The sequence below is a fragment of the Dermacentor albipictus genome, chromosome 5 (genome assembly GCF_038994185.2).
Source record: "Dermacentor albipictus isolate Rhodes 1998 colony chromosome 5, USDA_Dalb.pri_finalv2, whole genome shotgun sequence".
Lineage (NCBI taxonomy): Eukaryota > Metazoa > Arthropoda > Arachnida > Ixodida > Ixodidae > Dermacentor > Dermacentor albipictus.
The window spans coordinates 96,100,873-96,125,952 of record NC_091825.1 but is presented as its reverse complement, the minus strand read 5'-3'; the positions used below and the strand labels follow the sequence as shown (position 1 = coordinate 96,125,952).

General features: G+C 49.6%; 2 protein-coding genes and 1 long non-coding RNA gene across 4 annotated transcripts in view; 2 read left to right on the top strand and 1 right to left on the bottom strand.

Moving 5' to 3' along the window:
* Positions 1-529: 529 nt before the first annotated feature.
* On the bottom strand, positions 530-5,166 carry LOC139059961 (uncharacterized). The gene is made up of 3 exons (XR_011514532.1): positions 4,510-5,166; positions 3,763-3,832; positions 530-737 (listed from the first exon to the last, which is right to left on the bottom strand). It is a non-coding gene; the product is annotated as an uncharacterized lncRNA (long non-coding RNA).
* A 278-nt stretch (positions 5,167-5,444) lies between these two features.
* LOC135918619 (uncharacterized) lies at positions 5,445-10,752 on the top strand. Its single transcript, XM_065452240.1, has 3 exons — positions 5,445-5,554; positions 6,763-6,955; positions 10,247-10,752. The coding sequence occupies exons 1-3, from the start codon at positions 5,515-5,517 to the stop codon at positions 10,644-10,646; spliced, it is 633 nt and encodes a 210-aa protein (XP_065308312.1). The 5' UTR covers positions 5,445-5,514; the 3' UTR covers positions 10,647-10,752.
* A 10,201-nt stretch (positions 10,753-20,953) lies between these two features.
* LOC135918631 (uncharacterized) overlaps positions 20,954-25,080 on the top strand; it is an 84,393-nt gene continuing 80,266 nt past the window's right edge. For both annotated transcript variants that reach the window (XM_065452259.1, XM_065452256.1), the window contains exon 1: positions 20,954-21,071. Coding sequence is in view for 1 of the 2 variants with exons in the window: in XM_065452256.1 (XP_065308328.1) it covers positions 21,029-21,071 (43 nt within the window). In the remaining variant the exon portion in view is untranslated. The remainder of the gene's footprint in view (positions 21,072-25,080) is intronic.

The following is a 25,080-nucleotide window of genomic DNA, read 5'->3' as shown; positions in this document are numbered from 1 at the left end:
GCCTCTGGAGTTGTTCAAGCACAGCTTTAGCAGTCATTTCGTGCACATCCTTCTTATTTTTTCTTTCGCCCGTGATAACTAGACCAGAAACGCATATTCTCGACTACGAGCACTGTGCGTTCGTAGTCGTTGCTGTAGCCTGTGGCCAGCGAAGACGACGACAACAGCGCCGCGTATGCGATTTTCTCGCTTGCTTGCTTGTTCCTCATTCGTGGCGCTTACCCACTATACGGGAGATTGGCCAAGAAGTCAGCGGTGAGAGGTTAAAGGGAGGGTGAGAGAGAAAAACCTAAACTAAAACGTAAATCAGGGTGACTTAAAACGTTTATGACGATTATGAAATAGATTTACCTGGCGGATTTAGAATCAGGATTTTTGTAATTATGTATCGGCAGCAAATTTTGTGGGGGTTTTTTTGGTGGTACTATTAGAATAATTTCGAACACACAGTCGGAAACTTAAGGAGTTATCCGATCATTTATTTCAAGAATTAACATGATAGCCTTCTTGTGTCACAGAGATAGTCGCAAATGGCCACGCAGTTGGTCGTCTGGCTAAAGCCCAATGAAGAAGCCCCGGAGAGGATATTTTGAGTAATTAAAGAAATACCCAATTTTCGGAATGAGAATTTGGATTTCTTCTTCTGATATGTAAGTCGACGGCATGGTAGTAGGAAGTGATAAATGCTTTTAGGTGCTTCGTAGGTAGGACACAGAGGGGACGGTTCCAGACCAGACCTGCATATAGGTAAAATTTAATGGTGTGATGCCGCAGGGTAATTTTGTTACAGAGATTTCTAATTTGCGCACAAGACACCATTTATTGTTCTGTAAAAAGTTCAAATGATTAAATTCCAATGTTTGGATTCTCAGTTTTGTAAATTCTAGGAAAGACAAAGTTTTCTAAACCTAGCCGCGATGAGATAAGCATAAGCATGTATAATTAACATAAATGGCCCATGAAGAGATGTTCGTGCAAGTGTGCGTCATTTCATTTAAGAATGTACCACGATGGCCTGGAACCCATACCAATCGCACAAGGCTTAAGTTTGGAGGGTTTAACAACTTAAATGTACTGGCCACAGTAATGTCTGAAGATGAAGTGAGTGATGTGCATACTGACAATGAATCAGTCACTATAACCGCAGTTGAATAATTTAAACGAAGTTTTCAAGCGTTAAGATAACGGCTGATAGTTCGGCCATAAATATCGGTGTGCAATCCGGAAGGCGTAATGGCACAGGGCAGTGACTCGGAGGAAATATCCACACCCGCTTTCTCCTCACTCATGGACGCATCAGTCGCGATCAGATCATCTGTACCCAATTGCATTAAAGGCTCTTGCAGCATGCCGTTTAAACGTGTAGTGGGCAGGCGTTTGACAATGTATAGAAATACACCATTCAACTCAATCTTTATTTTAGGCGAGGGCTTGTCTGTGCAAATGATCTTGCTCACATTAACGTTTAGTGGCTCTATCTCGGCTTGTACAAACAAAACTTGAGCTCTGTTAAACGGGGCCAATGCTCGCCGAAAAATGCCCACTAATAATTTCACTAATAAATACAAATTGTGATCGTCTCAAATAAGATTCAAGCAGATCGACGAGCACTGCCAAGCCCTGTCTAGGCAGCAATGGGACGAAATTTGCAATTCAATCGACGGGCAGATGCGCACGGGAGGTAAGTGGAGTCTTCTCAAACACTTGCTCGACGACTCCGGCACCAAGTCAAACCAGAGAAGTGTCCTCGCTAAAGCGCTCCACGAAGCCAAGAAGTCGTCTTCGGAAAAGGACATGCAGGAGATGTTGGCTAAAAAGTACCTGCCGCTCAAAACTGTGGCCGATGAGGCGGCATACCCAGTACACAAAGGGAAGCCGAACTCCGCGCTGGACGAGCCTTTCAAAATCAGTGAAATCCGCCGCGCCCTACACGACCTCAATGGTAGGTCAGCAACCGGCCCGGATCACATTAACAACAAGGCTCTCAGAAACCTAGAGGACGCATCGATCGAGTTTCTTACAGATGAGATAAATCGGATTTGGGAGCAGGGAATTGTACCTGAAGAATGGAAGTTGGCGAAGGTCATACTAATCCCAAAGCCCGGTAAACCGCTGAGCCTGGACAACCTCCGCCCAATCTCACTGACGTCATGTGTAGGGAAGGTGGCCGAGCACGCCATCCATAACAGAATTGCCGAGTATATCGAGACCAACGACCTTTTCCCTCACACCATGATAGGATTCAGGCCAGGCCTCTCCACTCAGGACGCCATGAAGCTTATCAAGATCCAAATCCTGGAACGCTGCACTCGGGACACGAGAGCCATCCTTGGTTTGGACCTGGAGAAGGCCTTTGATAATATCCGTCACGAGTTCGTCCTGGACGCCATCTCCAAGCTCGACCTGGGCTCGTCCTTCCATGCCTTCGTCAGGTCTTTCTTGAGCAAACGATGCGCCATACTCAAGGCTGGAGATTCGGAATCGGAGACAATGGAGCTGAGTAGAAGAGGCACCCCGCAGGGATCAGTCATCTCACCACTCCTCTTCAACATCGCAATGGTTGACCTCTCAAGGTATCTAGGCAAGGTACAGGGCATCGGTCACACGATCTACGCGGATGACATCACTGTCTGGTGCGCGGGTGGCAGTGACGGACAAGTCGAAGCCGCTCTCCAGGAAGCTGTCGACATTACAGAGCGCTTTTTAACCAACACGGGACTCCGGTGCTCCCCAAAGAAATCGGAGCTCCTTCTCTACAGCCCAAGTAGAAAGGGCCGCAAGCCAGAGAACTGGAAACCCCCCACTGAAATTGACATTAATCTCTACACCAGTTGCGGAGATCCCATTCCCAAAGTCGCGTCCATTCGAATCTTGGGAATGACACTCGAAGGGACAGGCACAAATAGCATCACCATTCACAAATTAGCAAAGAAGACGGATAGCGTCATCGGTCTAATCAGGCGGGTAGCTAACAGAAGGAGAGGCCTGAGCGAAGAGAATCTGTTAAGGCTAGTCCACGCTTTCTTGTTGTGCCATTTTACGTACGTAGCGGCCATGCACGTCTGGAAGAGGGCCGAGCGAGACAAACTAAATGCCATGATAAGGAGGGAGATCAAGAGCGCGCTCGGACTACCAAACTACACACGCACCGACCGACTCCTGCAGTTGGGTATTCATAATACCCTGGAAGAGATTGCAGAAGCACAAGAAAAGGCACAGATTCTCAGGCTCTCCGGCACCAGGGCGGGCAGACGACTCCTAACTGAGATGGGCGTCCCCCCGGCCACTGTCGAAGACGCCTACCAAGGCCTACCGAAAGAGCAGAAAGATAACATCATCATATCGCCCGCCCCGCGCAATATGCATCCCCAGCGCAACGTAGAAAGAAGGAAGGCCAGAGCGGTGGCACTCCTACGCCGCGCAACAGAACTCCCTGGCGGCAGCTGCTTCATTGACGCGGCCCAGTATGGCAACAGCGATAATTTCACGGTAGTGTCAATCAACCACAGGGGTTCGACCGTTAACGCGGCTTCGGTACAAACCACGTCGTCGCGTGCAGCGGAGCAAGTGGCCATTGCCTTGGCCCTCCTGGATGACGGACATGCCAATATCTTCAGCGACTCCAGGGCAGCCATCCGCGCCTTCAGCGTTGGCGCCGTGTGTAAGGAAGCCTGTCGCATCCTCGACGGCAAAAGCATCACCACCCACACTCTCACGTGGTTCCCCGCTCACATGGGATCCATCACGGGAGGCCCCACAAACCTCAACGAGCTGGCCCACTCCAAGGCGCGAGGTCTCACTTTCCGCGACCATGGAGAACTCCAACGCCGGCCTGCAGCGGTGGAGAATAGAGATCAACCGACCACATATAACGAAATTGCGCAGCACTTTTATCTCGGCAGGAGAGAGTTTCCCCTTCCACGCAAGAAGTTAAATAGAGCGCAGGCATTGACCCTCAGATTATTGCAAACAGGCTCATATCCCAACCCGGCTTTATTCCACAAAATTTATCCCGACACCTATGTCACTAGTTCTTGCAGGCATTGCAATGACATCGCTAGCCTAGATCATATGCTCTGGCGTTGCCCCTCGTTACGAGGCACAGAAGAAATCAATGAAGACAAGTGGCTCTCCGCTATCAAGAGCCCTGATGCCGGGGTGCAACTATGGGCTGTCCAGAGGGCCCACGATGCGGCGGTCGGGCAAGGCCTGACTGTCCCAACGTGGGAGCGGCCCGCAGCGCGCTGAGTCGCGTACCTCAGGGCCTTATTAAAGTTTCGCATCCATCCATCCATCCAAATGTTTAAATATGTTTTTACTGTTAGAATGCGGAATCGGCATGGACGAGTAAGCAGTCGTGCTTCTTCATATAAAACATTGTTAGCAACAAATTTTGGTAAACCAAGCCCACTTCGAAGACCCTCCCGCTCTAGAACTAGAGTGTTAATCTCGTATGCTGGTCCACCAGTGAATACCACGCGCCCAAATTGCAGTATCGGTCGAACGCACATGCAATGAATCATTCTTCAACCGACAACACGTTTGCTACACTATTTCGTTTTCTTCATCGCCACTGTTATCTTTTTGTAAATTTCTTTAATCGGGCCACGGGGCGAGGGACTACGGAGGTGGAAATTGTCTGGGTACCGGCCCACTCTGGGAACCCTGGGAACGAGGCGGCTCACATGAATGCTCGAGGTTTCGTCAGCCGAGCAGGTGAGCCGGACGTTCCAGGGAGGTCCACGAGAGATGGGCTGGTGTCCTTTCACGACATTACTAACCATTACAAACTTGAGCGGAGAATTTACCCTCCACCGGACAAGCAATTGGTGAAGGCGCAGGAAAGCGTCTGGCGAAGATTGCAGACGAGATCTTTCTGTAACCCATACGTGTTAAACAAAATCTACCCGGACGTTCAGCCGGAATGCAAATGGTGCCAGGAACTGGCCACCTATGACCACATATTATGGAGCTGTAGCATAGCGCCGCCACCGGCAGATATTATGCGTGATCCTTCTCTCGAGCAGTGGGAGGCCGTGTTGGCCAGCTCAGACCCGGTCGTCCAGACCAGGGCCGTGGAGTGGGCCACCCAGGTCGCCGTCAGCCATGAGCTGATGGCCATCTAGCACGGAATCGTCCGCACATGCGTTCTGACGAAAATAAAGTTTTTCCATCCATCCATGTAAATTTCTTATGCTCTGAATAACTGAATCAAAATTATTTTTCTTTTATTTCTATATTTCAGTGGACTAATTAGTTAATTACACATTGCTCTTTCAATTGGAGCTTCCGACTTTGCGTCTCATTCCAGTATTCTCCATAGTTTTTGTGTTTCTTCCGACCAACTGTTTCTTGGCTAATCTCCCATTGCGGGTACACGTCATGTTTTAGACCTATCATCATCATCACTATAGTCATCGCTATACTGAGCATGCGCAGCCCAAGAACAAAAGAAGAAGAGCTTCATAAACGGAGAGACGACGCCTCCACGGCCTCTAAGGTGCCCCATAGGACATGGAGACGCGCCCACTAGTTCCAGGGGGAGTATCGAATGGTAAGTGCCGACAGCCACCATGAAAAGCGGCATCTTTTAAACAAACGCGGCCTTCGACAATTTCTCGCCTCGTTTTTAGGAGCCCCAACGCCACTGGCGTCTTTAATCTTTCATGGTTGAGGGTCGAGGCAGCGGCGGACGAACATCTCCCATAGTTTGTGCAGGCGTTGAACGCAGTTCCGAGTCGAGAGCGACAACGAAGTATTGGCGGATGTAGCGAATAGTAACAGTTGTTTTATCTTTCACTTGTAAGTTCTGCGCGACAGGCAAGTGTGTCCCGGAGGTTCTGTACAATCCGCAAGGGAAAGTTTCACGCTGTTCGTACAAAGCACGTGACTGTGGAAAGTGATAAAGAGAAGGCGCACTCCGCAAGACGCCGTTGTACGCATTCAGTTAAATGTGCTCGTGTAGCAAAACTCGTTCGCTGAAACCAACACTTACTTCGGACGATGGCGGTATATCACTGCAAGCGATACAACGAAAGAGCGTAACTCCTCGAAAATTCCTTGAAACCCGCAGTCACCAAAGATACCTTAAAGATACCTTAAACGGATACCTTAAAGAATTGAATAACTATAGGACCACTATAGCTTGCTTTCAGTATTGTATAAAATGTTCACCAAGATGATTTCCAATAGAATCCGGGCAACACTTGACTTCGGTCAACCAAGAGAACAGCTTGGCCTTAGGAAGGGATATTCGACAATAGGTCACACCCATGTCATCAATCAGGTAATTCAGAAATCTGCAGACTACAATCAACCTATCTATTTGTTCTCTTACTATTTGGGAAATGTGTCAACGTCATATATATGTACATTTACTGAATATACGCGCGAATATTTTGTTATTTTCATTAGCCTTTTTGCTCCGGTAAATTTGCTCATTGCGCATTTATTACGTATGTTTGCTAAAGATGGCATGGGCTCGGCGGGCAAGGCCCGTCGTGCCATCGTTATTGTTGGCTCTTTCAGCACGCTCTCAGCACCCCTCTTTAGACGCAAATAAAGTCGACTTGAAGTTATCGATCCCCTACCACTGTTCTTGAATGAGTTATGGCGATCTAGCTGTATACACTTGCATGTATTTCTTTATCGACTACTCCGACCAAGGCCTTTTTTGTCACAACGCTGCTTGAAGTGGCGCGTTCGCTATAAGCGGAGTTTCACTATACGTGCGCAATCGGCGCGGCCGCTTCTTCTGCGAAGGTGTCCAGGAGCGGCCCGCGGCTCCAGCGCCACGTCTGCGCTCGGCGCTCAAGCCTAGCCCGCCGCCGGCGCCGCCTCCTGCACCGGTCCAGCTGCCGATGGCATCCACAGCCGCCGGGGCCCTGCTGGGCGCGGTGGGCATGGCCACGACCGCGGCGTCGAGCGCAGTCCATGTCGCGGCGACTTCGATCGGGTACCTCTCAATGCGCAAGGAGGCCGCCGGTCGACAGCCGGAAGGCCACCAACTGTCGCAAATTTATTTATTTATTTATTTATTTATTTATTTATTTATTTATTTATTTATTTATTTATTTATTATGCGAAGCATACTAGCCGCACAACCACGCTCGTCCTTGCTGCGCCGCGCGCGGCCGCGTAGCTACCATATGACGTCATAACAGCTGCAAAGCGGACGCTTAAACTTCGCCTTCAAGAGTGGAACGCGACAGCGTTCCCGTCGACCCGCCAAGGGGTGTAAGACAATGGGCTACGGCGCAGCGACTACGCGCCCCGCATCGGACGCGGTGAGCGTCGAGCAACGCCGCGTTCGGCGCGGCAACGAAATGTGCACCTGAGCACGCGACGCACGCCTGAGCCGACGCCGACGACACCCGCTTTTCTGCGACACGAGCTCCTTAACGCTGTCGCGTTAAAATAAAAGCTAGTATGCTTCGCATCCTGGCCTTAACCTTAGCTAAGCCATAGCCATTTTTATTTATTTATCTATAAGTACACCCAAGATTCCAATCGGAACATCAAGTGATGGGGAGGAAGTAAAAAAATTACATAAAGCATAAACAGGAACAAATAAACGTTGCTAAGGACTATAAAATTTCTGTACAATATTTAAAACACAACTCCACAAAAAGCGAGCGCAAAAATTATCGCGGAATGTTTCACGGTTTGTGACGGCTGTAAGGAAGATAATTCCAGAGTGCAATGGCTTGTGGCAACGCTGAGGAATCAAAAGCTTTCATTCTACTAAATATTCGGTTGTGTCTGTTATGATTACGAAGACTATAGAAGTGCGCAGTTGGGTTAGAAGAGGCAATTTGTGTTATGTTGTGCCGTGAATGTATTTGTGTATCAAACATAACAGTGCGATTTTTCTGCGGGTACATAATGCTTTAAGGGATAAGTCTCCTTTAATTGCAGTGACACTAGAGTACCGGTCGTAGCTAGATGAAATGAATCTGGCGGCTCTGGCGGGAGTTTGCCCTGGACCCGCTGTACTACGCCCAGGAAATCTGAGTTAATGAGTCCTGCACTGCACAATAACATTGCTGGACTTCTTATATTTTCCAAACTCTGTGCGAATGCCCCATAGTCCAAAAGTTCGGTACCATGCACGCTCAACACAATTTACCCAACACTGCATTCCACCTGGCTAACTGGTTAACTGTCACTCACACCTCTCTTCTACTCCAGGCGCTAATTCCGCAAGTCCGTAATCTCCTAGGCGAGGTCTGGCAGGTAATGACAATCTCAAAGCAAGAGGTCCGGACTAGGTTCTAAATTGAGGATTTATACCGCCCCTCTCTCAATTTCGAACCCCAGCTTCACTGAAAAATGCTGAAAAATAAAGTGGGGGGCAGTGCCGTCCCACGGCTGAACGGGACACTGAACGTCAATTGCCCTCCATGGCGATTATTGAGAGAAAGCTTTGTATCCATGGGCGCTTTCGCCGTCTACTCGAATGCGCATCAGGGCGTGCTTCTCAACTCATCGAAGGAATAATTGAGAAGTGCTACTGAGGCACGGTGTCTTCTCTAACTTAAGGGCGGTCCGGTACTCCATTCAGTGTATCAATGAAGAGCCTTCCGTATAACATCTGAGAATACGGAGTTGGGACTAAGCGTTTGTAGGAGCTGATATCATCGTTAGCCTGTAGCCACATGTGGTAATCACCTTGCTAGCAATCTCCGGTAACGATGCTGCTTGATTGGGGACCCTCCATGCAGACCGCCACATTGGCGGGTACCAAAGCGCCCAACCGACCGGCGTGTTTAACTCTGTTCACTCCATCCACGGGAGCTCCAGGGGGCATTCTGACAACGCAGTGGAAAGGTCCAAACCAGTTTCTCGCGTCGCCTTTCCCTTCTTCCACTCTCCTTCCGTGTATACGCACCCTCTGAACTCCCTCCCGACGTGGCGTGCAAAAAAGGAGCAGCAGCAGCTGCACCGGCACCACTAGTGGAAAAGTATCAAGAAGAGGCAAAGCTTCACTACACGCCGTGGTTCCTCAGTGGCTATGGTGTAGGGTGCTGAGCACGAGGTCGCGGCATCGAATCCTGGCCACGGCGGCCGCATTTCGATGGGGGCGAAAACAACCGTGTACTTAGATTTAGGTGCACGTTAAAGAACCCCAGGAGGTCGAAATTTCCGGAGTCCTCCACTACGGCGTGCCTCATAATCAGAAAGTGGTTTTGGCACGTAAAACCCCATTATTTAATTTTTTTAAAGCTTCGCTTTAAACGCTGTGCGTGCCGTAGTGAAAGAACACTTGCAAGCGTAGTTCTCACAATACCTATTCATCAGAGGTAGCATTTCGAGTATGTATAAATTCGGATGTTCAGAAGTGAGGGCACGAATCGTAAAGTTTTCTGTGCCTAGCAGCAGACATAACAAGACATCGCTATGAGACGAAAGAATTGTCAAAAATTTCTAGGCTTTAGGCACCGACTTAGCGTGCGACATGACTGCATGTTTCGCGCGCCGACAACCAGCCACTTGGAACGAATTCTCTGGACTGCACCAGCTTCAGGATATTAATTTTCAAAGTGTCCGACGAAAGCAATTGTCGTTCCAGGTACTTCTTAAGAAACCGCTGTTTTATGCATTGCAGCACAAAAGTAACTGGAACACCAATGCATTTTGACGGACACTGTGAAAATTATTATCTCGGAACTGGTGCTATCCAGAGAATTCGTTCCGTGTGGATACGCCGCGCCGACTCAGCGGCTATAATTCGTAGATACAAATGCGTGGCGTAAAGGAGTGAATTAAACTGTAATTAGCGTAATTAAACTACTTATTGAATTAACCATTCTTATTTCTCGTAGCAGTAATGGCCGCCTCGTGGAGTAATTTAGATCAAGGCTTATATTCGTATTCTCTGCCACAAGCAATTTCTTTAAAAATTGGTGCAGCCGCAAAAAAAGAATACACCCTGTATGTGTCTTCTGTGGAAATCAAGTGTCGTAAGTCAGCGATGGTGTGCGTCCTCGACTGCTGTTCTCGTCCTCCGTAGCTCCGTTCAAAGTTGAACCTGATAAATCTCTCCTCGCGCGCGATCTCTCCGCCAACACACGTCGACTTCATCATCATCATCATCATCGTTTATTTTCCTTTAATGACCCCGATGGGGCATTACATAAGGGGGATCGAGGGGTGTGGCAGCAGGAAACATTGCAGGGCGTGATCGGTATAGACGTGCACTTCCAATGCGCCTTACATGCCGCGCGTTCTCGTAACCTGAGCGCAGGCTACCGTCGACCACCGAGCCGGAAGCCTCCACCAAGTCGAGCTCGCTGACAGCCAGGGACAGGCGCAAGTGGGACGCTCTGCGCGCGGTCGGCAACCCCATGCAGACGGCGTGCATGGCGTGCAGCGTACTGTGCGGGCTGCTCCTGCTCGGCGTGCTGGGTTACATGCTGCTGTTCGCACCTGTCGGACACAGAGAGGCCGCCGGGCACGTGCACAGGCCGACGGTGACCGCTGACCCCGACGGGACGACCGAGCGGGAGGACCTCATATGGCTGCCCCCTGTCACCGGTGGTCCAGCCGTCCCAAGCCGTCCAGAGCATTCCCAAGCCGTCCAGAACACGAGTGTTGTGAATGGCTTGGGAATGTCGCAGCCTCTAGGGGAATATCAACCGGACTAAAGTGTTATTTCTCTCAATATACTTTCGCTACATATCTTCGAATTTCGCCAATGTATATCACTTGCTATCGCCTATACTTAATTGGTATTTGATCTGTGCTGCACTTCTTGCTTCGTTGTTTGTTTTAATTTTGCAATGAGTATATCTGGTCCTGCAATCTGCATCTGGTCCTGCAATGAGTGCAAGGACCAGATGCAGCTAATACAAGAAACTGTCCAACGTCTTTCTTATTGAGGGGAAACAAGTAAAATGTCGTCGTTTCGCCGGAAAAGCGAGGCTATGGATTGCGATAGCAAATTAGTGGACAGCTATAATAAGTAGGGATAGCAGTTTTATTGGCCGTATACGCGTAAACTTGTAACCATAAGCGTACTAACTAAATTAACAAATATGGTTTCACGCGCGAACAAGCAAACATGAACACATGTCACTCGTTGACTGCGGAAACGCGCTGTCGAAACGTAGGAGTGACGAAGCGCGGGAGCAGCAGTGGGCGCATTGACCTTCGCGATGCCCCTCGCATCAACGCGAACTTAGCCGCGAAACCACAGCCCAGCACGGACTCTACCCGTCACAGATGGCTTTCAAGATATAGCGGCCGCCCACGCCGCCCGGAGCAGAGCGGCCCCCTTCCCTCCCTACCCACGGCAGACCGTGTGCCCATCACAGGTGTCTTTCAAAATACAGCGGCCCGGGCGAGAGTGCGTGGCCGCCCGGGCAACGCTCCACCTTCAATACGCCCGGAGCCTTGCGTGTGACGGAAGACGGCGCGCTTCCTCCCCGCTTTCCTCCCTTCAGTGCGCGAAATCGAGCCGCCATCGCCGGCTCACCCTCACACACTTTCACTCGCACACGCAGCACAAGGCGCTCAGTGACGATTTTGTCGTCATTGAACTTCACACGGAACCTTACGGCGACGGCAGAAATGCGCTTAGAGTGTCCATATAATTGTTATCGCAACAAAATAAGAGTTCGGCAGCATCTTACACTCCAATAACACGTGAAGGCGAAAGCCTGCTGCAAGCGTGGTAATGCATGAAGTTGTACGATCGGAGGGGTGAGACTTCTTGCAAGACATAACGAGCCGCAGCGTGCAGTAAACGTATTGCGCTGTAGGGCGACTTCCTTAACGACACACATGCAAGTGCCTAATACCGAACTATTCTTCCTTTCTTTCCTTCGTTCTTTTTTTCATTCATATTCAGCCATTGCATCTTTGCTTGCTTACTGGGGTATGAGCCATCCCCGACGATATTGGCCTCGAGCTCCACCACTGGAAAAGCTGGCGCCACCGTCGGTGTGACGTGATTTTAGGGATCACGTGGACATAGCGACAGCGTCGGTTGCTTCGGGAGCGCCGAAGTGAGCTGAAAACGAGAGTTCAAATTTCCTCGCACGCTGCGGTCTTCATTTAGTGGCGAGATTTTCCCGCTTCGTGTGTCCCTGTTACAACGCTTGAAAGCACTACGATTGGTAGTGGCTGCCTTTGAAGGCGCGCAACATGGTAGGCTACTGCTCGGTGCCGCAGTGCCGGTCGCACGCAACGGAGCCCGGTGTCAGCCTTATTCACACGTAGCCGCAGAACAAGAAGCTGCGTGAAGCTTGGGTCGCGAAACATAAAACCGGCAAACAGTCATCGGCTACAACACGGGTATGCAGCAAGCACAGGCCCCAGGGAGATTTCTGCTATGGCGCCGCCCTTATGAAAATGGTTATGTCCTTTATGTTTACTGTATGTTTCCCGCAGTTCACATGAGGAAATATCCTTTATGTTTCCTCCATGTTGAAATTTGGCCACTGCTTTTATGTTTCCTTCGTGTGTCCTCCCTTTATGTATCCGTTATGTTACCGTACTTTGTTTCCTCCATGTTGAAATTTGGCCACTGCTTTTATGTTTCCTTCGTGTGTCCTCCCTTTATGTATCCCTTATGTTACCGTACTTTATGTTTCCTCCATGTTGAAATTTGGCCACTGCTTTTATGTTTCCTTCGTGTGTCCTCCCTTTATGTATCCCTTATGTTACCGTACTTTATGTTTCCTCCATGTTGAAATTTGGCCACTGCTTTTATGTTTCCTTCGTGTGTCCTACCTTTATGCATCCTTTATGTGGCCGCAGTGACTAAATCCTGTATTTTACGTAGACATGCATAGATGAAGAGTTCCGTGTACACATTTTATATTTATAAATTTTTCCTGAGTTAAAAAGTTTTGCATTGGTTTTCATTGCAAGGTTACTGTTCCCTACATGATGCAGCGCATGGATTGAAACTCTGCTATGGCACAGAAATTCATGCCAATTTGTTCTAAAATTACAAACTAATTAGCCTTCATAGATTATTTCAGTATAACACTTGGAGAACCACTGTACGTTCCTCACTGCAGTGCTGCTGTTCTAGTTATGTCTTTGTGACTAATATAATATGTAATGTTTGGATGGAAAGATCAGGTTGGATCAGTGCTTGCACTTTTAAAAGAAAGTTTTGACTATACTTTGCAAAAGTTTGTCTGAAACTACGAAGAGTTTATTGGACTATCTGAATGTTACTTCAGTTTGCCACGTCTGCTCACAGCAGACCTCTGGAATGTGTTGCTTGGGTGAGAGCTCACAAGGCACCTGAAAAACAAAACAAAAGCCAATCTTTTCCACTTATTCAAAAATATTCATATAAGCAAGAACAGCCTGGCCTGTATGCACACAGCTAAGAAACGTGGAGAAGTCAAAAACAGATCATAAAAACATCAGGGCAACACAGAAGCTTTTAACTAATTGTTGTTTGAAAGAGACTGAGCTGCCAGACCACTCAGGTATTAAATTGGTCACAAATTTTTTTAAACATTTCTGCAGCAGCTGCTAAGTAGTACATGACCTATAGGAGTAGGCAAGTGGCCAACAAATCTTTGTGTGCCTGCTTGTACAGATGTCTCGTAGTTATATCTCAAGTGGTTACACTGTTATATGGTAAAATTCAGGCGGGAATAAAACCAGCCGCAAACATCAGACTACATGGGAAATTATTACCAAAACTTAAAATCTAGTAAATCAAATGAACAATCGATTACGAAGGGTCTAAAACCTAGACCGCGATTTTGTAGCGATCCCTTTTCCGATGCTACTCCTTTTGCTCATTGATCTGACCGACATTCCGCTATCGTTATTAACTATAACAGCCAGCCGTGAAAGGTGGGTTATAAGAGTGGCAAACATCGAGCGCAAAGCATCGCAAGAAAATCGCATCCCTTATTAGGCAGTGCTACAAGCCACTGTCTTTAACAATCGCAGGAACTCACATCCCGTTCTTCGGATGAAAATATTAATGAAAACGAGCGTCTGATTGAGATGCCTCGATTAAAAAGAAATTTCGCTGTTGTAATGTCGGTCTACATTTGCCCTACAATATAGAAGACAAATACACGAGCACGTCGAAGAACACAAACAATGCAGACAAGTTCTCGCGAAGCTGCACTTCAATCTGAACACTATCAATAAAGTAATCTTCACACAAGCTAATACCTGTTCAAGTGTCAAACATCGCAGTCGCGTGCCAACTCGCGATGCCCGTGACACATCGACATGCATTACAAACGTAACTTGCGGAAATTCATATCTACGGAAGAATTTCTTGCCGGGAAACTACCGAGAAAACAGTAACTTTCAGCGTTTACGTAAATATTTGCCCATTAAGTCCCAACAATCAGCGGTGGTAGCACATCACTCCATAAAGCAAGTAAGCGGTAAGAAATGATACATTTCACGGAAACTCCCCTCCTGAAACGCTTTGCTAAATGTGCACAGCAACATGGTCAACGTACGCTCAGAAAGTGTTCTGTTGTCGTTCCACAAAGCTTACTACATGAACCAAAAGCTGCGAGAATACGCGCAAGCGTCAGACCTGCTTACCTTCAATGTGGTCAGCAAACGGCTTCTTCGTCTCGCAGGCACCACGCGACGACGCTCTTTCCGGCGCGAACACTGTTGAATTGCCGATGAACACCAGCGCACGAAAGCACAACTGTCAACAAATTCTTTCACGCACCATAATTCGAAGCCACAGTATCAGGTACTCCACGAGCGAACGCGGACAGGCGAGAACAAAGGCAGCACGGACGGGGGCTGTAGTACACAAGACACTGGCGTATCACACGAAACATAAGGCGAACTAATGGCGTTACACGAGTCCAGAGGTTTCCTGATGGTTAATGCACACGGTACGGATCACAGTTTGTTTAGGCACTTCGAAAATATGATTAAATTACTGTGTAACGAACACTCTCACCGCTCATAGCAACACAACGTGGCCCAGCTCACCGTCAACCGTTACACTGCGGCAGCGCCGCACTGCGGTTAAAATGTGAATTTAGCCTCCGAGATCTACATTTTCCTTTAGGGCGTGCATTTTGGAAAAGCACGGCCTTCGAGATTTAAAAACGTCGTTGCTGGAAGGAAGGCTGGGATTTAAACACAAATTATTGATTTTAAAGTGTCTTGGTGCGCTGCCTTGTTTTTTTAAAGTATATGCAGAGATTTTAGACGAACTATGCGCGAACGCTTGTCCTGTGGTTTGTCGGCGGACACGAGCCAATCAGCGCGCATCATGTGCTGTTCCGTCGCTTGGGATGGCGCACGGTGTGCGGGCAGCCGCGAGAGCTGTGACGCCTACCGATCAGAAATTCGGAATTGCCACACATATACACGCTTCTTATGGTGCCCAGTGGCGTGTTTTTGAGAATGTCAGGCCTTATCTTGCATAGGTGGAACCATATTTGCTCGTAGCGTAAGGAATGAAGGCGACAAAATGTGGCGATGGCTGGCTTGCAGCGGCAGCGGAACTTCGGCCAAAGTGAAACAGGCGTACTGCTTGCATGCTCGCGTAATCAAATACGGCCATACTCCGCACACAACTTTCATACTTAGCCAACTCACAATTATAAATTGTTCAGTTGTACGCCCAAGCAAGCATTTACGGGATCCGCGCTGCCCTGCTTCTACGCGTGCTAATATCGACACAGCAGTTACTCGTACTTGTGGTCAGCGCGAAAGCGACACGGACAAAAGGAAGAAACACAACAAGACGGCGCTGTTTCTTCGGAGTGTTCCTTGTTTCCGCGTTGCTTTTGCGCTGTTGCTAAAGGTACGATGAATCGTAACCAACTCGCCCACTATATGCTCTATGTTACCTACGTGTGCACTGAAGTGCACACCTAGGTAACATCCCGCCGTAAACACAAAGGGCACATACTACAATAATTATAATAAGGGTTGTTTTCTTGGGGCAAAGGAAAGGATAAGTCAAGATTTAGTACTTACAATGACTCTGCAGAGTGTATTAACGGCTGTCACAAAGTTCAGGTATATCTGCCTGTATTATATGTACAGACAGTTGTTATGTGCACTCTATGTCACCTACATGTGCACTCAAGTGTACACTCAGGTAACACATAGTGCACATCCAGTTAACATCCTGCGGTAAACATAAAGGACACATCCTAGAGGCATAATAAAGGTCACATCCTCGAGGTATACGTTAGGATGAGTAAACATGTGGTACACACAAAGTTGGCGTCCCGGAGGTCACACAAAGGACAAGGAATCATAAAGGTCACATAGGGCACAAGAAGGAAACATAAAGGAAACATAAAGGATATGACCATTTTCATAGGGGCGGGTCTGCGATGTTCGGAAAACGCGCACTGAGGCGCTCGCCCGAGTCCGCTGCCCGACTAATGCATTACGGTTTGGTCTATGAACTTGTCGATGCTATAGATACTGGCAAGTTCACTGGAGTGGAAAGGGAGCGGTAAGAAGCACATTAAAAAAAGGCATGGCATATGGTGATGTTTGTGTTATGAATTAATGCACTGGATCACAAGAATGAGCAGCGGGAAATCGCACGCTAAGAACATCGATAAACATACAGTGCGACGCAACTCTAGAAATACTATTGAAACGTCCAAGAATTTAGAAGAAAAAGAAAAGATTGAATCGTCGCGACGGCACATCACAGTCCCCGTAGGCGTCGAAGTCTCTACAATGAAATTATTTTTGAACAGCTCTGATAGCGCCCACGCAACAATGGTTGCTTTTATATTAGGGACCTTTAGCGTGTCCGGTATTCGGGCAAGCGCGGGCGGTTTTCCGGTTTAGCGGGGGCGTCAAGGTGAGCGGCCCGATCGGTGGCGCCAGCTGGTGGCGCAAAGCTCAACCACACAAACACAGAACTAATTACTGTATTCTGCTTAGCTGCAGGGATAAATTTTCGACAGTGGCGTAATGGTGTTCACAATTACGCCGCTGCCAAAAATTTGCACGAGTGGCGAAGCAGGATATGGTGAGTTACTGCAGTTTTAGCTATGCGTTTGTCTGGTTGAGCTCTACATCACCAGGCGGCCTCACCGCTCACGTTTACGCCCCGACCATCCGGTAATCCGCCCAAACCACTCCCGTTTACCGGAATAGCGTTCAAGCTAAAAGTCTCTACTGTCAACTGCTCACATTGTGCGGCCTAAAGCTCATGGCACGGTGCGAAAACGCGCACGCGGCGAAAGCGAAACACTGCGTGGACAAGCATGCAGACGCGCAGTCGGTCGCTCCGAATCTGTGCGATCGCTGCATTGAGGCTTCATTCTATTACGCTCCATGTGGTTATACAAACACTATAAGAACATATTTCACATAGTTTGCTCTCAGCGTTTACCTCCTTTTCATGCAAGAAGCCAGTTCGGCAGACTCCATCGCGGCGACCACGCGCAGTGGCGTTCACTGTACGTGTTCGGTAAAGAGATAGCGTCTGTAAACGATTCTGTGCTTTCAGTTTGCCCAAGATTATTAGTTAGACAGTAAAAAACTTCTCTCGTTTCGAAAGTGCTTACAGAAATGTCCGGTAGAGCTCACGCGTGGTGTTTTTAGTTAGCGCTGACCGCAAAACGTATGAGGAGCGCGCCGCGTGATCCCTCATACTACGCCAGCGAGGTGCTTCCGATAGATGGCGACTCCGTAACTCCTCACCGCCAATATTTTACTTCTCTGGACCAGACACCGCTTATCTCGAGTATGAGCCATTGCAACGAGCCACTTGATTAAGGCTATCGCCTTAATAAGTACTGGGGTTTTACGTGCCAGAACCACGTTCTGATTATGAGAAACGCCATCGCAGGATACTCTGAATTCATTTTGACCACATCCAATTCCTTAACGTGCACACAATGCACGGTACACGGGCGCTTTTCCATTTTGCCTCCATCGAAATGTGGCTGCCTCGGCCGCGATTCTATTCCGCGACTTCATGCATAGTAGCGTAAAGCCAAAGCCACTAAGCAACCACGCCGGGTAAACTACATGCCGGTAAAAAGTAATAATTTGATTCAGTTTTGTTGCAGGATAGTGTGGAAAGAGGGTGAGAGTGTGCCTGCGTGCATGCGCGATAACATTAAATTCTGGGGTTTTACGTTTTTGCATTTCACCCTCATCGAAATGCGGCCGCCGCTGCCGGAATTCGATCCCGCGCCTTTGGGCTTAGTAGCGCAATGCCATAGCCAATACACCACCATGGCGGGAGGGGCGAAAGGGAAGGGGGAAGGGTGGCGCGCATGTGTGCGTGTGAATATCTTATGCAAAGAAAGAAAGAAGTCGCAGATTCGCCCGAAAGGCGAACCATCTATTGCGATAGCAAATTAGTGGACAGCTGTACAAATTTAGGATAGTACATTTATCAGCCCATTAAACTTGTAAACACAGCTACACTAAATTAAGAAGCATGGTGTCGGGCATGCACACGTGAACATGAACATATCATACTCGATGACCGCAGGAACTCGCTTTCAAAATGCTGGAATGAGGAAATGCGGCAGCAGCAGCGAGCGAAGTGATCTTCGTGCTGCGTCTCGCATCAACTGGAACTAAGTCGCGAAAACACTGCGCACGGGCAGACTCAGTCCCCGTCGCATATGGCTTTCAAGATACAGTGGCCCCGGAGGACAGACGTAGCCCCTCGGGCCGCCCAGCGTAGAAGGCCTTGTTACGACTTTGAGGTGGTCCCGTAGCGCTCGTCACCCGTTTCGTGACATAGCGTTGGTAGCGAAGACTCCGAGTCAGGCGTCGGTGAGAATAACGGAAAGGACTTTATACACTATATACAGGTCATTATAGAGGACAAGATCTGATCGGCACTGGGGCCGAGAGCTATCCGCAAACTCGACTATTCCCGCTCGGCGACGTCCGTTGAGACTCCAACGCGCGACACATCTCACTCCACTCGAGAGCGGCACTCGGCTCCCGGTGGGTCGGTGGATCCGGTTCTCCCGGCAGCGGCGTCGGGGCTTATAAAGCCCCGAGAAACGATTGTTACTCAAACGGCCCAATACAAAGCCAGCACTCGACGGTCGTCCGAGATGTCCAACCAGCGACCGCACTGGCCACCCGCTTGAAAGTTGCCGCACGCGGTGACCTCCAGGGAAAAGGAAATACGGCGCCGGGCTGTCTGCCACTTTGTTGCACGTTTGGACATGTCGCTCGTCGATGCTTCTCCTCAGGACTCCGCTGCCTGACGGCTCAGCATCTTGACTTGTCAAGGGTGAGTTTAGGGCGCTGTGCCTTTCGGTGCCGCCCCGGGTTTGTCCAAAGGGCGTTCGCCGGATAAATTCTGCATCTTGTAGAGTCGGATTCCGGGCTGGTGGTAATGGCACAACAGCCTCTCCCGCCCCGAACTACCACCGGAGCCTTACGCGCGACGGAAGATGGCGCGCTTCTTCTCCGATTTCCTCGTTTGCGTGCGCGAGATAGAACCGTGATTGCAGGACACCCTCGCGTGCTTCCACTCGCACATACAGCATACCGCGCGCGGTGACGATACGGAACTTCACGACGACACCGACGGCAGAAATGCGCCTAGAGTGTCCACACAATTGCTATCGCAATAAAAATTGGTGGATCCAACGCATATGTAAGAATCAGTGATAAACGAAGCCTTCTTTTATGTTTACTGAAATGCCTTTATTCTTCGCGCGATCGCATATAGTTCCAACACTCCTCGCTCAATGCACGCTCTGGCACCATTTTGTTTCCCTGACGTCTTTGTCCACACTGTGGACAGGGGCACGGCGGAAGAGGCTGCTATCGCCCTTGCCATCGTACACGCTTCAACCATACCGGCACCGGATCGACCCATCACAGTAGTCAATGGTTCACAGACCGCCTGCAGGACTTTGGCACAAGGGATGGTGACATCCCACACACACCGCATCCCTACATCATCACAACCCACAGCGTTACACAGGGTACGAATCATCTGGACGCCTGGACACGCCTCTCTGCGTGGTAATGAACGCGCTAATGCGGTAACCCGAGAGCTCGCTAACGGGGCCCCATTGGAAGAGCTGTCAAACCCAGACGATGCACCGAACGAGCCACTGAACAACATTGAAACTCTACAACATTACACAGACAGCAGCAGGTGATGATGATGACGAAAAACTTTAACCCTTTTTGAAGGGAAGGGGGCAAGCAGGAGACACCCCCCCATAATTCCCTTAACCAAGAAGATGCTGTCGCGTGGCGGCAGCTTCAAACTAATTAATTCCCCTGTCTCTTTTATCTTCACCTCTGCACCCCACACAATATCCCTCATGTTGTCCCTACTGTGGAGCAAAGCCCACAGTATATCATCGAACCTGGGAGTGCCCGCACATTCCGGGTTACTACGCAATTCCTTCACCTTCACCTTCCTCCCTGGGAGACTGCGCTGACCAGCTTAGACCTGCCAGAGCAGCGACGGCTGATCCGTCGTGCACGTGGAGTGGCGTGAGCCAATGGGGCTCTGAACTAAGGGTTCCACCCTACGAGGAAGTCACCCCATCTCAGAAATAAATGGTTTCTCTCTCTCTATCTCCACACTCGGCTGCTTCTGTTGCCGACTTCACTTTTCTGCAGCCACCTACTTCAATTTGATATTGCCCATTTCTTCCCGTCTTCTCTCTTTTTATGCTTGCCTGATCGCCCACATACCCAGTGGCACATAACCATTCCGAGGAATTGGCCAAAAAAGTTCACATACCTTGTGTGCCCCAAGTTGTACACTCGCCGATTCAGCAGCCGCCAGCAACTTCAAAGTGGAAGGAAGAGGAAAAGAAAGCATCACTTAAAAGCCTTCTGGATTCAAACCTTGATTTGTTAGTCCCAATTTGGAAAACAGTTCCAGTTCAATATAGTCCCAGTTCAACATAGCTCGTTATTGTAGGCGCGTTCTAATCCTGGAAGCTGGAGAAGAAGGAGAAGCAGAAGAAGAAAAAGGACGCGCAACCTGTTTCCGCCGGCCACTGCTTTTGAGATCCCAGTTTTGGTGAAAGTTACAGGCTCTAACCATTCATCACGCTTGGCAAGGCTAGACGCTATGGCCACACCTAGCAATGGAGCGACAGCAGAACCAGTGGAAGGTAGGAGGAATCATGCTACTCAAACGTAGAGATAGCTTTTTAAGATATTCGGGACCTGAACAGACGTATCGATGAGTGGGTGAGTGAGAGAATGTGCAGAAAACTACAGTAATGAGAAATACTTGTTAGGTAAGCGAAGATTAGGAACAGTAGCTACGAAACCTTAGAAGGAGTGAAGGAGAACGTTCACTTAGGCCAACTGTATACATAGCGAACGCTATAGTCGCGAGAAACGAGAACAAATGTTGCGAATAGCGCATTTCACCGAAACTCCCAAGTCAAGACTCTGTAACTGTGCTCCCTCAGCGTAGCTTATTATAATGCCGAAAATCGAAAGCTAAAAAAACGGGCGTGAAAGGAGCTAAGGGCTTCACCCAGAGTCATACAAGCGATAATGAAAGGAAGCGATGACAAAAGTGATAGGAGCGAGTTCCTCACCTTCGCTAGAACGCGAAAATATTCGATAGAGGGGTGACAGGGCTCGAACACGTGTAGATGGCATTCTAGTTAAGGAGGGGGATGAAGTATTTGAAACAAACAGTCCATTAAGATAGCAAATTTGGTGCGACGGAAAAGAAAATGCTATCTATGGCTGCTTATCGAGAAGTAGATTGCGCGACGAAATTGAGAAATTCATGCGTCTACCTAGCACTTACGGACAAATGGTGCATTAACCACTCAACACAAGAGAAGACACACACACAAAACCGTAGCGTTCTGTGTAACTATATGTGTTATCTTTTCTGTCGCGTGGCTGTGGCGTGATCTGTCGGCAAGTACGCGATACCAACGCACCCAATCTTCAACATTGCCACACCTAGTGCTTATTCAGCTTAATCGTCATGTTGCAATAGCTTTGGTTCATTTCAAACTCAGCCGACAAACCTTGCACGCATCGCCTATATTGACGCCGGTGTGTTTCATGAAACTTGCTGTCAAAACTGAAGCCATGGTTCTGATCCTGTTGCGGGTCGACTCCTTAGCAATGAATGCTGCAGTATACTGCAGCCTTGAGCCCCTTCGAGGCCCCACAACTTTTCAAATGAAGTAAATAGCAGCTGTGACATACATCTATGTGTGCTTTTCTCTAAATTTGTATCTCTGTGATGCACTAATTACGTTCACACAAGCGCACGTGATCACTCTTTCTGTGACTCGCTTGCCGCGAATGAAGCCATCGGTGCCACGTGACTGTTGCAGCCAGCAATCGGACAGGATGGTACCACCCTGTCACGTGACGTCGACCTAGTCGTCACATAACGTCCTCCTCCTCTCTTTGACCACCGCTCTCCTCCTCCTCCTCTTTCACCTATTTAAATTATTTCCCTACGCCCACAAATTGTCTAAAGCTATCTGATCCCGGCTGTTTTCTATGATTGCCCCCAAACGCCCAGAACTCGTGAAGGAACCGTATTACGCAATTGCATTAAAGGCGCAGTTGACATACCTATAGGGTGTACGCTTTCTGAGCCCTTTGCGGTAGGCAACGTCAATCTCTCATTCCTCGCAGCCAGCGCGCCCTCTACGGGACCTCCCCACCAGCGCCCGGCGCTGAAGCCTTCGCTGGCGGTTGCCGCAGGTGGGAACCGAACGCACAACCTTCGCATTTCCCAATTCGCACTCCCAGGGTTTACTAGTACACATAAATACCCAAGAAAGTGGATGGGGAAACAGCGCCGCGGTAGCTCAATTCGTAGAGCATCGCAGGCGAAATGCGAAGGTTGTGGGTTCGGTTCCCATCTGCGGCAAGTTGTTTTCTCATCCACTTTAATTTCCATTAATTTATCGTTTCTTCATTCCATTTATTAAGCACAAGTAATTTCCCCTATGTTGTCCTTGGTGCCAGTGTTTGTTGGCTTCCCATGATATGACTATATTTATTTATTTATGTATTATTGCGTTGTTAGCTTCTTAGCTCTCTCCCATACAGTTATTTACCATCTTTGACAACGCTAACGCATTGAAGCGCTTCAGGTGGTTACGCCTGAATACGTATCAGTCCCGGCATTCATTTCGTCATTACGGACGCACCTTCACGTAGCCGTCGCCAACGCACGCAGGCAGGCAGAGCCCGATCCGCCCGCCGCGACAAGCGCAAGCGGAGAGCGCTGCGCGCCTTCGGAGACCCGAGAACATCCGCTACCGCTGCGGAGGAACACCACGCGCGCTCGTCGAGGTCAGACGTGCCTGAACACTGCTCCACAGCACGTACGTCGGCCCGAACCGCCGCCCCCAGCCGGGGGCCCCCGAGGCACCGCGAGCGGCACGGCTCGCCCCGAGACCCCGACGACTCCGGCTCCCCAGCTCCGGAGAGACGCTCAGCCGTCGAGCTAAGCCTCACTCGGACTCCGCCACTCCGCCTGCGACGCCAGCCGTCAACATGGAAGTAACGGTTGAAGGACACACCGTAATCGCACAAGAGCTCCAGTCAGACGATTGGACACCAGTTATATATAAAGCCTATGCCTCCCGACCGGCCAATTCGCCGAAACCACCTCAACGCTCAGACAATGCTACCTCCGAGGCAGCAAACCCGAACGCCAGGAACGCGGCGCCCGACGCAGCAGCCGCAACTAGCAGCGGCAAGACGCCGGCCCGCCTACCACCTGCAACCAAGGAGGCTCGCCTCACAGTGCAACGCAGCAAGCAACTGCCGCCACTCCCACCCAACGCTATTAGAGTGGTCGTTCGCCCGCGAGGTGAAGTGCGACTCCTTGACATCCCAACACCTCGACTCAGTACGGCAGTGCAGACCCAGCTCCAAATCACTCTACCGGACGACTTCTGCCTTCGCATCCACCCCACCAACAATACTTTCACCATGGCAACAACACATTTCCCAACTGCCGAGACTCTGAAGACGCTGACCTCCCTCACCATTGGAGACCGAACCTACCCGTGCGCAGCTTACGTGGCACCCCCACCGGGGGCTACCAGAGGAGTCATCACAAACGCCTATGACGACGAGACCCCAATGCAACTCTACCAAGACCTGGTCAGAAGAAATCCAGAGCACACCATACTAGCAGCCCGACGCATGGGAAAGACGCACTCCATCCTAATCACCTTCGACGCAAGCGCAGTCCCGAACTCCATCAAATACATGGGAGCCATCCACCGCTGCACCCAATACCGCGGCAGTCCGGAAGCCTGCACAAATTGCAGACAACCGGGTCACCGTCATGACGTATGCCCAAGCCCCAAGACCAATCTCTGCCCCCGCTGTGGGATACAACATCCGCAACAAGAACCTCCTTGCACGCCTAATTGCATTCTGTGCGAGGGCCCTCACCTTACCGGCACGGGATCCTGCAAGGGACGAAACCTTCACCAGACACGGAAACAGCCGAGCCACCCACAAACGCGGCATCAAGAATTGATCACATCCGGGGACAATTTTCCCCAGTTGTCGCCCAATCAACACAAGCAAGCCTGGACAGCGCCGTTGAAGCAAGCCTGGGACACTCCCCTCTCTTCTCACAAGCACATGCCATCCATGACGGCGACTCCCAATCTGCAACACGCCCTTGCAAAATCCCAGGAGGAGGCAGCGGCGGCCAAAGCAGAAGCTACAGCAGCCCGGAAAGAAGCCGCCGCCCTTCATCAACATATCGCCAAACTGGAAACCCAGATAAGTGCTCTTGCCTCTGGATCTCCCATTCCACCTGCCCCCGCTCCTGCCGCATACCAGCCTCCCACCCCCAACCCACCCACCGCCCATACCTTACCCAGTCACTCCAACCCTACTTCCTCTCCTGATTTGCTAGCAATGGAAGCTGACACCGAACCCTCAGCAAACTCAACTGCATGCATAGCACCCACTCCCCCCACCGCTACCTCACGAGACGACATTCCAACCCTGCTTGAGTCCTTCGCTGCTCGCTTTGAGGCAAAATTGCAGGCCGCTATTACTCACATCAACCAGGAATGTGCAACGCTAAAAAACGCGGTAATCCACTTAACGCAAGATAATACTTCTTTTAACCAACGATTAGATGTGCTAACCCAA